Genomic DNA, 15,020 nt, shown 5'->3' with positions numbered 1-15,020 from the left:
ATCTCATATTTTTAATATAATATTATCAGATTTGTTGTGATGAATTGTATAGTGGAATATCCACAATAATTTACGTATTAGGTAAGCTGCAGAGTTTTGGTACGATAGGAAGCAGAGGTCAGTGGCACTCAGTTCAACAAAGGTCAAATATTTCGCTGTTAGTCAGGAAATATGCAAGGCTATATGAAAGAGGAAGATCATGGTTGGACTCTTTAGTCAGGGGATGGAGCCTACATTGATCCACTATGACAATCATAATTGTACAAAACTCTCTAAGAATCCAGTGTTTCATGATAGGTCCAAGCATATAGACATCAGGTATCAGCATCTTAGATATTGTGCACAAAGGAGGATTATTATACTATAGTACATTCCTACATAAGAGCAGAATGAAAACATCTTGACCAAGGCCCTATCAAGGGGCAAGTTTGAGTTCCACAAGCAAGATTGAGGTTGTCCAATATCCCTTCCTCACTAAGAGGGAGTGTTAAAATTGTAGCAAGGAAGGGCTTCTTTTGACTTGTGCCTCAGTCAAAGAAGAAAATTCGAATTCACTCTCATAGAAATTCGAGTTAGTTGTGAGTTAACATGTGTGATGTGGTCGATCACTAGTTTATTGTCAGTTAATTTGACGTAGATGGCTTTCAGTGAGTTGTGTGCTAGTTGATTACTATAATTTAGCAATCTAATTGAGTTAACTACTAGTTTCTGTCAGTTAACTGATCTCTAGTCTGAAATAGAGATAGTCTTGAGTTCAGTTGAGTAGTTTGACTTTTGTTAACTCAACATTCTCTCAGTTAACTAGCTTCAGTTGCTAAAATTAGCTCTAGTTTGTAATGCAATTTGAATTGCCTATTGCGACTGGATGGAGGCACAATTGTAATCATCATTGTACGACAGGTTTTGTGTACAAGCGTGAGAATTGAGCAAGCCTATTTCTCTTAGGAATTGCGCAAGGAAATAGGAGCTTCCTTGTAGGTTTATTTGGCTATGTGTTGGGTAGTTCTTCAGGAGGAGTTGATTAGTATTGCAGAGGCTTCAGGCTTGAAGCAGATTCTTTGTAATAGATCAAATTACTCAGTTTGTAATACAAGCAAGAGGGTTTTTTCCCAATTGAATTCCCTAGATAAATATTATGTTCTATATATGATTGATCTATTGTGATTATGTTTCTATTCCTTATTTTCATTCTACATAATTTTTAATAAAAAAAAATTTGTATATTTTATTATCAATTTGATGTCATTAACCGCTACAAAATTTTCAAAAAAATTCTACATTAAAAACATACACCCCTAAAAATATAATTACTCACACATATCTGATAAAACAAAACTAAAATAAATATTTTAATTAAAAACTCACTATACCACAAACATCTACTTAATTCATTTTATTTTCCCTTTCCCTTACTTGAATCCATTATAATCCCACATTCATTCAAACATAAACCGATCAAAAATAAGATTAAGATATATTTATAATAGTTTTTAAAATATTTGTGATATCGTAAGTTGTTATTTCATTTGACAACCCACGTGCCAAATATACGTGCATATTTCAAAATCCCAGTTATTGTCATTTATAACCCGTCAACGAGGCAACAAGGTATTTATATGATTATAAATGTGAAATGAATATTGGAGCGTGTTGAGAAATGTCAAATGTGGAGTGCGCTTGTGAAGTCCCGCTCAACCGACCACGGCCCCACTCCAAAATTTCAACTCTATTTTCGTGAATGATATTCATTCAAAAGTCCAACTAGTTTTAATGTCCGTGATCTACTCCAATTTGGTGCAGGAGACGTGTAATTTTGGAATCAAATACATGACTGGAATTGCAGCACATACACAGCGATCATTTTTTTATCTAAAATTTTAATTAAATATGGATAGCTTTAAAGTTGGACAGGCTCATAGATTCCGTTTTTTATCTAAAATTTAATTAAATTTGGATAGCTTTAAAGTTGGACAGGCTCATAGATTCCGAATGAGCAATATTATTGGAAGTATTTTTTTATTTCACCCCATACTTTGAGATTTACATAAAATTAGTTTTATTTGTTTATTTATAATCATGCTATAAAATGTATAAATTCTGAACCGATAAAATTTGATTTAAATTTATTTATTATAAACTAAATTATTTTTATTAAAAAATATTAAATTTAATTTCAAATATAATTCTTCAAATTCTTTGTGAAATATAGAGCCATTGATATTGTGAAATAGATGCATTAGTTAGTGTTTGGTGTAGTAGTAGTTTTTTAAAGAGTAAAAATAAAAAGATATTAAATTTAATTTTATATAAATTTAGTACAAATTATGAATACTATATATTATATTGAATGAATATAGAAATGTCTAGAATGATTATTGTAGATTTCAATTTTTTTTTGGAGTTAATAGTTTTTAATGTATTTTATTTATAAATAATATATGTGATTATTTTTTTGTAAAGTTTGGTAGGACTTTTCATTTTTTATTTATAAACGGAAAATTTACACCATATATATGAGTTAGGTGGCCTCAACTTGCCCAATGGGAGACCAAGTTTGTTGGCCACCTATCCTTGTTATAAGCCATCCAAAAATAGTAAAGTTTCAGTCTTTTTAACCAAGCTAAGTATGTCTCAGTTTCATGAAAAGACGCTATATGTCTATCTATCATAAGCATGCATAATGTAAAGTAAGTGCTACCCACATAAAGACAAAAAGAAACTAGATTAACTAACTATTCCCCCTGCTCTTCCGATGCCAATTCCATCGATGCCAGATCCTTGATAGTTTCCCCACGCATCTCAGTTAATTCAATGATGCATGGGATGCACCTTTGAATCTTATCCAATCAGATGTCCTGCTTGTGGAGCTCGAATTGGATTCACTGCAAATCATGTTTGTAGTTGGGCATGTCTTGGAGGGACAGAGCCATCCCCACCAATATTTATTCCATGGCCTTCCCCAACACGATTTTCATAAGCCAGTAGAGATATAGGGTCTGCTTGAATTGGGTTATCCTTCCTCTGGTATTCCTAGGATCTGGGACTAATGTCCTCCAGTTCTCTATCTCCTCCTCTGTCTCACTGTTTTGCTTAATTTCTTCCTCCCATTCTTCCAACAGATTACGGATTCCTACATCCATTCCGTCCCAGTATGCTGCGACGGCTTCACTAATGAGATTTTCAATAGATTTCCTTCCTCTTTGCAATTCCGATGTACTTGGATCTTGGGCCTTTGCAGGTTCCCTCCCACGTCTGCCATGACCACTTCCTCTTGCTGGACGAGCCATCTCCACTCTAATCGAAACCTGTTCATAGAAAAGAGGTGTTAACCTCTATCTTTGGTTTTTATTGCCGACGTTCTCCCTAACCCTTCTCCTAACCCAATTAATCTCGAAGCAAGTCATAGGTTGGGTGACAGCCCAGTCGGAAGACGAGGTCAGTGTCCTCATCCTATCAAGCTTCCCTCATCTCCCTTCCCGGTGCTGCTCATACCTTGAATGGTTGGCGGTCCCCTCTCTTGGCCATGCAAGAATCCTCGTGCTCTGGTAAGCCTTCACATTCCCCTCTACCCAGTCAGCCTGTGTCGCTCCTCTGCTCTTATTACACCCATTCATTCCCCCTGGGGTCCCAATATGTTTCTCTGCATGTCTCCTATTCCCCATTCCCCAAGTCTTGCCAGGGTTGCCTCCATTTCTCCTCCCAATAGCCCAAACGTTTAACTGTTTGTCCTGAGCCTCAATTATCAGGTTGTAATCTACCCATCCCCTGTACACAACCTCTCTTGTTCCACCCCAATTAACGCATGAGGTCACAATGCTACTCTCAAAAGGGGCTTCCCGGCCACTGGCCAAGTCAATACCTGGATGCCTTATAACCAAGACGCAGAACTAGACAACAACCATGCAATGCCTGTGACACTTTCCCTAGCAAGTCCCCCAATTCCCCTTCCCAGGTTTCTCCCGATCCCTCCAGCAAGAAACAAACCATGTTGCCATTGCAAGAGGGTTGCAGGGCCAAGATACATACCCGTTCTCGCTCCTCAGAAGCTGTCGCGCCTTCCTGCTCTGGTGCTCCAGCTCCAAACTCCGCAAACAACAATACAATTTCCCCTCACATGCCTTGCCTTAACTGTTGCGCCTCCCTCCTCGTCCTTGCCTTGCCTGCCACCTTCCCCACCGCCCTTGCATGTACTCATGCAAAGGGCCACTGCACCCATCACCTTGAGCATGTGGGGGGTGGTGGGTGGTACCATTCCTTTACTCTTCATAACTATCCGTCATCCGTGCCATCCTCCAGCACACACCCCGATCGGGGTTTTGGTTCCCATTTTCCTAGCTTTGCCTGTAATCTTGGTCCAATATTTCCTCCAGGGCTTTGTGATTATTTTCTTTTTTTATAAATAATATATGTGATTATTTTTCAAGGAAAAAAAGGTTAATGGATATAATTTTATTTAATTTTTTTATTAAATTAAAATGAATTTCATTTATATAAAATAAAAAATAACAATATTAAATTTAATTTAAATAAGATTTTACATGGTGAACAATTTTCAAAAAATACTAAGAACATAATTGATTTCAAATTGGAGAATCTTATAGATTAACTAGATTTAAAATAGGAATTTGGAAGGATTTTAATATTTCAATCAATGGCTATGCATTTTGAAGAAATTCATAATCATTTAACAAATTAAAAGTATTGAAGTGTCCTGTAGTGACTCCAACTTCTAAAAAGCCTAAACAAAATTGCTAACCAGGCATTTGAAATTTCCACATCCATTCATGACATAGATAATCAAATTGATAAACAAATCCATTTTATGAAATCTATAATCAATGTACCAACATTAAAAAATGCATTAAAAGTCTTAAAGTCAAATAGAAAATAGCTATTTCTCCTAGACAAAGTTTAAAGTTTATTATTGGTAAAAATGAGTCCATTTTTGTTTATTTATTCTCATAAATTAGAGTGACCCATAAGTGTGAGTATGCATAGTGAGGTTTGGAAATTTAAAATTTTATCTTGAATTTTCATAATTTAAACTTAAATATTCATAATGCAAAATTTCTTAATATGATTTATATAAAACCAACATTTTTCTAACACAATTAAGTCATTGAATTTTCATAATTTAAACTTAAATATTCATAATACAAAATTGCTTACTATAATTTATATAAATCCAACAATTTTCTAACACAATTAAATCATCATTATAAATTAGCCATTTAAAAATATACCAATTTTACAATAATCCACCTCTAACAAATAAATAAACAAAAAGAAAATAAATACCATCAAAATAAAAATAAATACCTCTTAAATTTAACATTTCGTGAAATAGAATTTGCTTACATATTGTATTGTCTCACATATCATTTGCAATTTATTTAACATCTTGTTAAATAGAATTTGTTTACATATCGGATTGTCTCATGTCATTTGCAATTTACTCCTTTATTCTTGCTCATAAAAATAGACTTTAGGTCGCCAATGTCAACAGCCAGGCCATGAGATGGGATTGAAGCGATTAAATTTTTTTGTTTCAATCTCAAATATATAACATTATATATAAGTACTAATTTTTATTTATTTTAAATACATAAATTTATTTAATTTTAATTATTTAATTTTAATCCAAAACGAATTGACTCAAATCTCTTGATGGTTAATAGTAAATTAGATGAACCGTTGAGTCCGATTACAGAGCCTCACCCAAAACAAATTCGAACCATGATTAAGAACACTTATCAAGAAACTTAATCATGATTAAGAACAGTAATTAAATCATGTTGTTTAACAAGCTTTTAATCATCCAGTAACAATATCAAAATACTTCAACTGAAGTTTAATTACAGTAATTAAATCATATTGTTTAACTAGCTCCAAATGCTTGAAGTTGCAATTATACAATTAAGAAGAGAAATTTATGCACTTATGTGGTGGGTCCTCGTAAGTGGAACTTATACTCGGCCACCTGTCTTGAACGGAGATGGGAGAGAAAGGCAATGTGTTTGACTGGTTGATGTTAGAAGACGATCCCAACTGCTGTTGTTCACCTGCACCAGTCGAGGCACCATACGAATCTCTGATATTCTCAAGCTGAACAACAATTTCCTCCATTTGCGGTCTGTCATCCCTCTCTGACGCCAGGCATCTGACGGCCAATTCTGCAACTGCACTCACCATGACCTTTACTTCATGATTCACTTCAATCTCCAGCCGCGGATCTACTAGTTCATCCAAAGCCCCTTCTTGAATCTTGGTTATCGCTAAGTTAGCAAGGTTTATTTCCCTTCTGTTCCGATTTATGTCCATCGCTATTTTGGCAGAGATAATCTCCACCAAAACGACCCCGAAGCTGTAGACATCGGATTTCTCCGTCAGCTGATAGCACTGATAGTACTCTGGGTCAACATACCCTGGTGTGCCTTGTGGGATAGTAGTGACATGTGAGGCATCTACAGGCACAAGCCTGCAAAGCCCAAAATCAGCCAATTTGATATCCAAATTCTCGTCCAAGAGAATATTAGAGGATTTCACATCTCTGTGGAATATAGGCGGATCAAGGGCGTGAAGGAAAGCCAAGGCCTGGGCAGTTTGAATAGCAATGTTCAAGCGAGTATTCCATGGTAATCCCTTGGGGTTTTTGCGATCGCCATGAAGATGATCGGCTAGGGTCCCATTTGGGACAAATTCGTATACGAGCAGCAGCTCTGGACCATCTGCAGAAGTGCAGCCATAAAGACGAACAACGTGTGGATGATTCAATGTCGAAAATATCTTCACCTCGTTGATGAACTGCTCGAGTCTCCTAGAGTTATCCTGGAAAAGTCTCTTCACGGCCACAGTTCGTCCGTCCCAAAGTTTACCCAGATACACCGACCCGAACCCTCCGACGCCAAGTTCGTTGTCCTCGTGGAAGCAATTTGTAGACTGACGAAGTGCTTCGTAAGAGAATATAGGCAAATTGTCCATCTCATGCCCTGGTAAATGTGTAGGAACAACACCACTGGGAGGAGGCTTTCTGTTTTTCTGATAACACGCTAAGGACAGTATAACCGCTATCAGCGCAACTCCCACGACAGAACAACCTGTGGTGGAATTTAGAGATTGATATCAATGTAATCCTGGACCCCGAATAGAATAAAGAAAAACAATTCATCGCAGGGGTTAAAGCGGATAAAAAGATTTGGAAGAAATCAGAAATTTACCTATTATAATGGCCAATTTGTTTCCACGACCTGTAACGCGGTCACAACACAAAGTTATGATAAGTAACGGGAATTATTCACATATACATATAATAAGATCTTGTTTTAGATGTTTGAGTTCAGTACACCCATTGATATTAATATTGGAAGCTTCAAATGAGAGGGACAAAGATCGGCCATATACTACCCTAAAGTACTTGGGATCACACAGGAAATTCTAGTTCCAAGTAGTTTTGCAAAAGGTTAAAATAAAACATACCATGGCCGGAGCATTTGTGAGTATGGGGTCCGTCCTTGCAATAGCAGAGGAATGGAAAAGTTGAGTCCGAAATGTTGTAACCGCATATTCCTTCACTTGCTTCACATGAGTTGCAGCTGTTATCTCTCTGTGTATCAGTGGAAACATATTGCGTTTTTCCGACCTCAACAATCACTTGTTCCATAGAACATCCCCCGATCGACGAATCGCCTGAGCTGTAGAATTTGTAATAGACAGTAGCATTACATTTCCTGAGTTGCTGTCCACTGGAGTTGAATGCATCCTGAAATGATATATTACACCGGTACACGCCTAGAGTCCTGTTATCTTTACCCGAAATTTTGAAGCGGTCGTCCCCATGTTCTGTGAGCGGTATCTGAGTATAATTACTGTGATGATAAAAAAAATTGCAATTCTTGCCCCTGGCAATAAGGAAGCTCCTACCATGGCTATGAATCCTTAGTATTGTGTAACTCAGGTCATGAATCTCGATAACTAGACTTGAATTCTGTACACAGTTGATCTGACCCTTAGGGTGACCACATCCACGGTTTCCTACACCGAAGGGATACGTTATATCCATACTCCCGCATTTACTAGTATTTTGGCAATACTGATATTGCCTGTCCAAACATAACGAGCAGGGGAATAGAGAGGCACAGCAGATAGTAACGACAAGGAAGACGAGGTGTGGAGACTGGGAGGGAAGAGAGCGAGCCATATATAATTCCATCGATGAAAAGCATAGAATCGGCGTTGGCAAAACAATAATGATCCACCCACAGCAACATATTACTCAACAATGAAGCATAGGTAGCGTTAAATACAAATATACGAAATTAACTGAATCATTTAAATTAGTAGTGACCATAAATGTCAGATATTTAAGTTTGTTTCAGCGCTCTGACCAAATGAGTCGGTAGTCCATAATTAATAATGTCAACGGTTAAGTTTGAAAGAAAAGATCGGTAGAAGATGCCGTGAAAATCAAGTGTTGGTATTTTGTCTATTTTAATAGATGTTTCGACGCTATGCGGAAATTTTTAACAGCTTCGCTATTGAGAATTCTTTTTGAAAATTAAGATTTGGTAGGTTTTCTTAAAAATTTATGATTATAGCTGAGTTTTTGTAAGAAAGAAGTTATTGTAATGGCTGGAGCTGTTGGTTTATTCCTCGCTAAAGGTTAAATGTTACTTTCGAAATATATAATTTCAATGAAGTTCATCTATGTGGTGTTTTTGCGGAACATTGAACTCTTAAAGTGCAGCATTTTTTGAATTTAAAAAGGGGTTAATAGTATAAGATTCAAAAGTGTATGCATGTGGTGTTTTTGCGGAACATTGAACTTTTAAAGTGCAGCATTTTTTGAATTTAAAAGTGGTTAATAGTATAAGATTTAAAAGTATAGGTATTTTTTGAATTTAAAAAGTGGTTAATAGTATAAAATTCAAAAGTACATGTATGTGGTGTTTTTGTCGAGCATTGAACTTTTAAAGTGTAGTATTTTTTGAATTTAAAAATGGTTAATAGTATAGGATGTTGGAAGTAATGCTTTTATGATTTCTAAGTTGGTTTGAGTTGTATTGTCTGAGTTTCTAGGTTAATAAGTGTACTAGCTATTTTTAGTAATCTATATCCACCATTCTCGGATCTAGAAAGATCATGTATTCTTATATATGTAATATCCGTAAGATCAATAAGACAAATTGTGTTTGCTCTTGTGTTTAATGGATCTCTTTGCTTTCTCTCTATTTTCTAATATAAGATTCAAACGTATAGGCAATTTTTCTTACTGATTAGTTCATTTTATAATTTTTCTTAAATAATTATAATAAATTTTTGATACAAATGATATAAGGTAATATAAGTTTTCAAATAATAGTGTCTCTATGGGTCTTGAGGAGTCTTTCTCTAGTTTTGATATGATGTTAGTTCATATGAAAGAGGGTTTTGGCTTTTACTATACTTTCACATTACATGCGTTCTAGTCACTTTATATATCATGGTAAGAAGCAGGTACAAGGTTAATCATCATTTGAATATTGCAAGTTGCATAGGGAGGTATAAGATTGGCAAAACATGGGGGAAAATGAACTAAAAAATTGATAGTATAGACTTCAGGCTCACCATTCTAGCCAAAAAATCAGCTATCATTTGTTTCTCCTCGAATGAAGGTAGTGATGGAGATTCTGTGCAATAGTTGTTATGATTCACTAGTTTTTTGCTTGGAGCATTAGTAGTCTTTTTTGTCTTCTCATGTTTATGTATGTCAAGGTCTAACACAACCAACCTGTTTTTATAAGTTTTTATGTACAATATTCTCTAGTTAAACAAGGTTTTACCAATCTCAACACTTTAAACTAATAAAATAAGTGTGGAATAACTTGTTATAGAGTTTTTAACCCAACTTTTTAGATTTTAAACTAATGTTACTAGTATAATTTTCATTCAAACAAATCAATAACATAAATTTTTTAATTTATATAATCCTCATGAAATATCTAACTTAAAAATAAATAAAATAAAAAACAAAACAAATTATAAATAATAACGATTATATTCAATATAACATAATTATTAAAATAGAATATTTTTTCATCTAAATTTTAGAAAAAATAACCAATCTTAAAATTAGTAATCGTTCTAATTAATTATTAATAAATTATTTTATTTAATAATTTCCCTTAAATATTTTTAATGAATTAATAAAAGTTTATTTAAATAATAATAAATAATGACTGTACTCATCACAAATAAATATCTAAATTAAAATATTTTTTACTTAATTTTTAAAAGAAAAATAACTACTCTTTATTTCAAATGGTATATTAAAGAACATAGACTTGATTTAACTCATATAAAGTGAATTTGACTTACGGTAATATACAACGTTGTTTTCTAGGTAGTTCCAATGGTTTGTCTTATATAAAGTCAAGTCGACATAAAATAACATCTAACATGGTTTATAGGGAAGTATAAGTCGTGGAAATTTAAGATTAAAATTTAGTTAATCATATTTCATATGATTTGAAAATTATTATATGAAAAAAAAAAGAAATTGATGACTCACGGATATTTGAATATCGAATTCTATATTTTAGATGAGATTTGTAATTAAGCAGCTCCCATGGATTCAACCATATTATTATATCATGCTCGAATTTTTTTTTCCTTCAAGAACGTCTACGCCAATATCGTATTTCGCAATCTTTTTTCTTCCACTTAAATCTGGATAATAATATAAATATTAGTAGACAACTCGCTAATACGATGCATATCATCCTTTAGGAAGATAGAAGTCAACAGAAAGAACTTAAAAAGTCAGAGTCAACATTACGAAAGAAGTAAACGCAACTTAAAAAGTCGTAGTCAACATTACGTTTCCTGCGCGGTTAATATCAAAATGTTGAAAACTAGCTGCAGAGGTCGGAGTCAACATTACGTCTCCTGCGCGGTTAATATCAAAATGTTGAAAACTAGCTGCAGAGAATGTGGTGTTGGAAGCTTCTGCGTCCACAAAGACTGAAATATCAAAAAGCAAGAACTCCCCTGCAATGCGAAATAAACAATTCAAAATTCAAATAACCAAATACTGATAAGTACACCAAAAGAAATAAGTTTTTGGCACAACCAAAAGCCTAAAGCCTCGTAAAGGCTATGTTGTCTTAGATTTATAGAGGAGAAAAAATGACAGGGATATTGCGAGTGATTATTATGTTGAGTAAACGATACGGGATATTATCACTAATAATGTGAAGAATGTAATGATTAATAATGTAAATAATAATGTAATTTTGTTATTATTAATAAAATTACTATTTTTTCCGGGAAAAAAAATAATGTGCATAATAGTATGAAGACTGTCCTGATTAATAATGTGAATATTATATAGCTATTGATTAGTAGTTTTGTTTTATTATTATTATTATTAATATTGTTCGGCTATTTGTAATATTTGAAATAAGAAATATAATTTTTTTAATTAAAAGATATTATTTGTTAAAACATTATTAGAAGATAATTTAATTTTTATTTTAGATTATATTTTAAAAAAGATAATTTAAAAGCTTTTTGGACTTTGCTTTTCAAAGTAAGTTTTGAATGGAAAATTTTAGATTAATTTAAATATTTGGATGCATCTAAATTATAAAAATTTAACGAGGATTCACTAGAGGAGCAATACCATACTACACTATGTGCATTTATATTGGGGGATATATATTGAGGAAAAAATGACATAATATTTTGAGCATATATAATAGGGGTAAAGGGTTTTTATATTGACATGTATAAAAAATGGAGCTCAAAATTAATGAAAAAATATAAAGGGGTATAAAAAATGTTAATGAAAAAATGGATACGTACAATATCTAGTGAAAGTAGGGGATTTTTAAATTGGGAAGATGTATTGGGTTCATATTGGTGGGGGGTTAAATAATGTGTGTTTTAGAGGCATTTTCCAATATGTAGTCAAATTAAGGGTATTTTTTAGTATGGCACGAACACACGTGATATGTTAAAGGTTCATTGAGTAAATCCCCCATGTTCATATTCAACCACCATTTCGATAGCCTTCATAACACCTCCAACACGACCTTCACAAGAGGGGATTATCACAAAATCACTATTAAATTGAAGAAGGAATGTATCAAAAGGAGAACCTCAACACACACTTAAGAAATGAATACACTCAATACTTGAGGAATGAACATACTGTTATCACCATATAACACTACAGTCATGTTGTCTGCATAAAGGTCATAAGCCAGGTTCAAAGGGAACACCCTAATCTACAAAGGTTAAGAATTGCGCGTTCACAGGTGGATAAGGAAATTATATAAACCTGGGGTAAAGAGCTAAGGTCTAAACTAACGTTGCGGGAGGAGCTACAGTTTAGAAAGATTACACGATTAAAGGTTTGGCTTCTTCCCCCCCACAATCTACATATGGTCACATCTAAGTGCAGTTTCGGCAACAAAGTCACAAGTGGCTTAACACCACCACATGCCCCCGGAGTGGAATAAGTCAACGCCCGATGAACGAAAATTTTCAATTTTGGCCCCGGTAGAAGATTTCTCCATGTCGCGATACTCCTCGCCGAAACGTGTAGGGACCACCCGACAGGTGGCCTCCTCTTAGTTACGGCTCAAAGATTCAGGTATCAGGTAGTTGGTGACGTTTGCTTAAGTGGCAAAAGGTAAAGTTGTGTTCTGATTGTCTAGGCTCATCCCTTGCTCTCCCAAACCAACCCACAACCTCCATGTGTCGTCCCCTCGCGCCTTTGTCTCCCGCCACCTGGGCACAAGCCTTTAGCTCTGATAAAGAAAATAAAACCCTTAGGTCATTACCCAACAAAGATTCTTCATCACGATAAAAAATCTCTCGCCTAGACAACTGTGTAGGAGCCTTCTGTCCACTCTCCCAAAGACCACGACCGTTCTCCCAAGTTGCTTTCATTCCCCTGCGGGCTCTAGGTAACCCGACACCACCCAGTCTCCTTGTTTGCTTGTTTTTTTTTATTCGAAGGGATGAAACACGTGGCCCCTGCAACCCCCAACACTCATGAGATCAAGAACCCCAGTGCCAACCTTCTAACCGACACTGAGGCCCATATCGCTAACCCTGCTTGTCCCTTTTCTCTCACCGACCTCCGTTATGAAATATTCTCAAACCATGTGAAGAATGAAGACCCGTTCCGAGTTGTGGCTTCTGGGTTATACTACCAAATTTCTCCCCCAATTCATCATCTCCTTGAGTTCGTAACCTGGTTTTTGGATTCCTACCAAATTGAGAAGAATTGTTTTGTTTCTCCTTCAGGGAACATAATCCTAGAAATAACCCCTCTTTTAATTCAGAGAGCGCTCAACTTCCCCGCATCTTCCTCAATGTGCACCTTCACTGATTCAACCCTAGAGGGGCATTTTATGGCACTCCTTGCAAGAGAACTGCAACCCTTCCTAGAGAAAATTCTCGCTCTCGAAGCCAAAAACTTTCCTTCAGATATTCAACTCCCATTAACCCTTTTCAAACCCTCTGTTCAACCAATCTTAGTCATCATCATTGGCCTTTTGGGAGGACACTCCACTCTGCAATTAGGCAGGGTGGCTCTTGGATGTTTACATAAGATAAAATAGCCTAGATGCCAGTTAAACATCCCATAATACCTCTTGGACTCCATCCGCTTTCAATTCAGCTATCTCAGAGCTGCTTCCTGCTTCTGTTACTATTCACTATTGTTTTATTTGTTTCTCTATACTCACATTGAAGAATTCTAATGTCTTCACCTGGATGTGTTTACCCCCGATAAAGAAAGAAATTCGGTCTTCGACTAGAACATTTCTGTAAGGAAAAGGCCAGGCTTGGGAGGTTATTCTCAATTCCTCTCATCCTTCATGGCTATTTCCTACCGAATCATTCATGAAATCTCCCTCGCAGGATCTTCCCTGAGAAAAAAGAGCTCCTCCAACTTCATGAGTAAGTTTCCATTGGAGACTGGTACCTCTATGAGGATTACACAAAGATCTGGGTTTACGGGTGCGAGCTTCCCCCTTATCATTTTCCATTGTTCCTGCCTATGAGGGTGTTCGCCCTTGAGTTCATCAAACAAATCATCCATGTGGATTTGTGTTAGGCCCCTATACTACTAGTGTAACCCCTTATTGTTATTAGTACAACCCACTTATTATATTGATGTACCTATGTAGTGCCCATATTGTTACTAATGTGCCCCATAGAAGCCCAATATTGTTATTATTGTGCCCTTACATTATTATTGTTATGTCGGCTCTGATTATGTTATGGCCCCTTAGACTCCTATATATAGAAAGGAGGTCTTTTCATTTGTATCATCTAAGAATTGTTCATTTATGTAATGTAAAGGAGGTTGCCCCCTCGAAGAGGCTAAATTCTAAGTCATTGATCTATCTTTTCTATCTTTTCTTGAGCTGGTTTCATAACATTTGGTATCAGAGCTTTGGATTCTAGGGTTTCGCTGCTCCAAACAGGTCATTGTGGCATTTTCACTATAACGTTTTTTCTGTGACGTTTCAGAAGTAAAAAAAAAACCCCATTTGAGAAGAAATCGTGTTGAACCCTGGGTCCGAATTTCAGAGCTTTTCGCACGATATTTGCGGAGATATGATCTGAGGAAGTTGGTCTTTTTCCAGACTCCTGAATTACATTCAAATCATGTGACTTGGGGAAAATCGTCATAACTTTCTCTCTGGGGATCGGACTGAAATTTCGTAAGAAGGTGCAGAAACAGGATGGATTGTAGTTTCGTTTATGCATTTTTCAGATCCAAAGGTTGAAACAGTGACTCGTGGCACGTCGTACAAGTTCGCTCTACTGAACTAGTCTATAATCAGGTCATCTTGGGAGATTGTGCATAACTCTTTCTTGGAGAATCCAATTTGGATCAGACTGGTGGCATTGGAAAGAGGACACGGAGGGCTACTACAGGTCACAATTTTAGAACTTAAAGATCTGAAAGTATAGAGTTATAGTCGTTTCAAGGTAGAGCTCCTAAAATCAAGAAAAAGCAA

General features: G+C 35.5%; 1 protein-coding gene across 1 annotated transcript; it reads right to left on the bottom strand.

The window, feature by feature from the left end:
* Positions 1–5,844: 5,844 nt before the first annotated feature.
* Positions 5,845–8,291, bottom strand: LOC149174474 (LEAF RUST 10 DISEASE-RESISTANCE LOCUS RECEPTOR-LIKE PROTEIN KINASE-like 1.2). Its single transcript, XM_089422610.1, has 3 exons — positions 7,477–8,291; positions 7,218–7,247; positions 5,845–7,097 (listed from the first exon to the last, which is right to left on the bottom strand). Exons 1-3 carry the CDS (start codon positions 8,207–8,209, stop codon positions 5,917–5,919), a joined length of 1,944 nt encoding a protein of 647 aa, XP_089278736.1. The 5' UTR covers positions 8,210–8,291; the 3' UTR covers positions 5,845–5,916.
* Positions 8,292–15,020: the final 6,729 nt, after the last annotated feature.

Source organism: Pinus tabuliformis, chromosome 4_1 (assembly GCF_031772625.1).
Source record: "Pinus tabuliformis cultivar Carrire ecotype Pingquan chromosome 4_1, CPIR1, whole genome shotgun sequence".
In the NCBI taxonomy this organism is placed as follows: Eukaryota; Viridiplantae; Streptophyta; class Pinopsida; order Pinales; family Pinaceae; genus Pinus; species Pinus tabuliformis.
The sequence above is the reverse complement of the archived record's forward strand: the minus strand, read 5'-3'. Positions and strand labels throughout refer to the sequence as shown.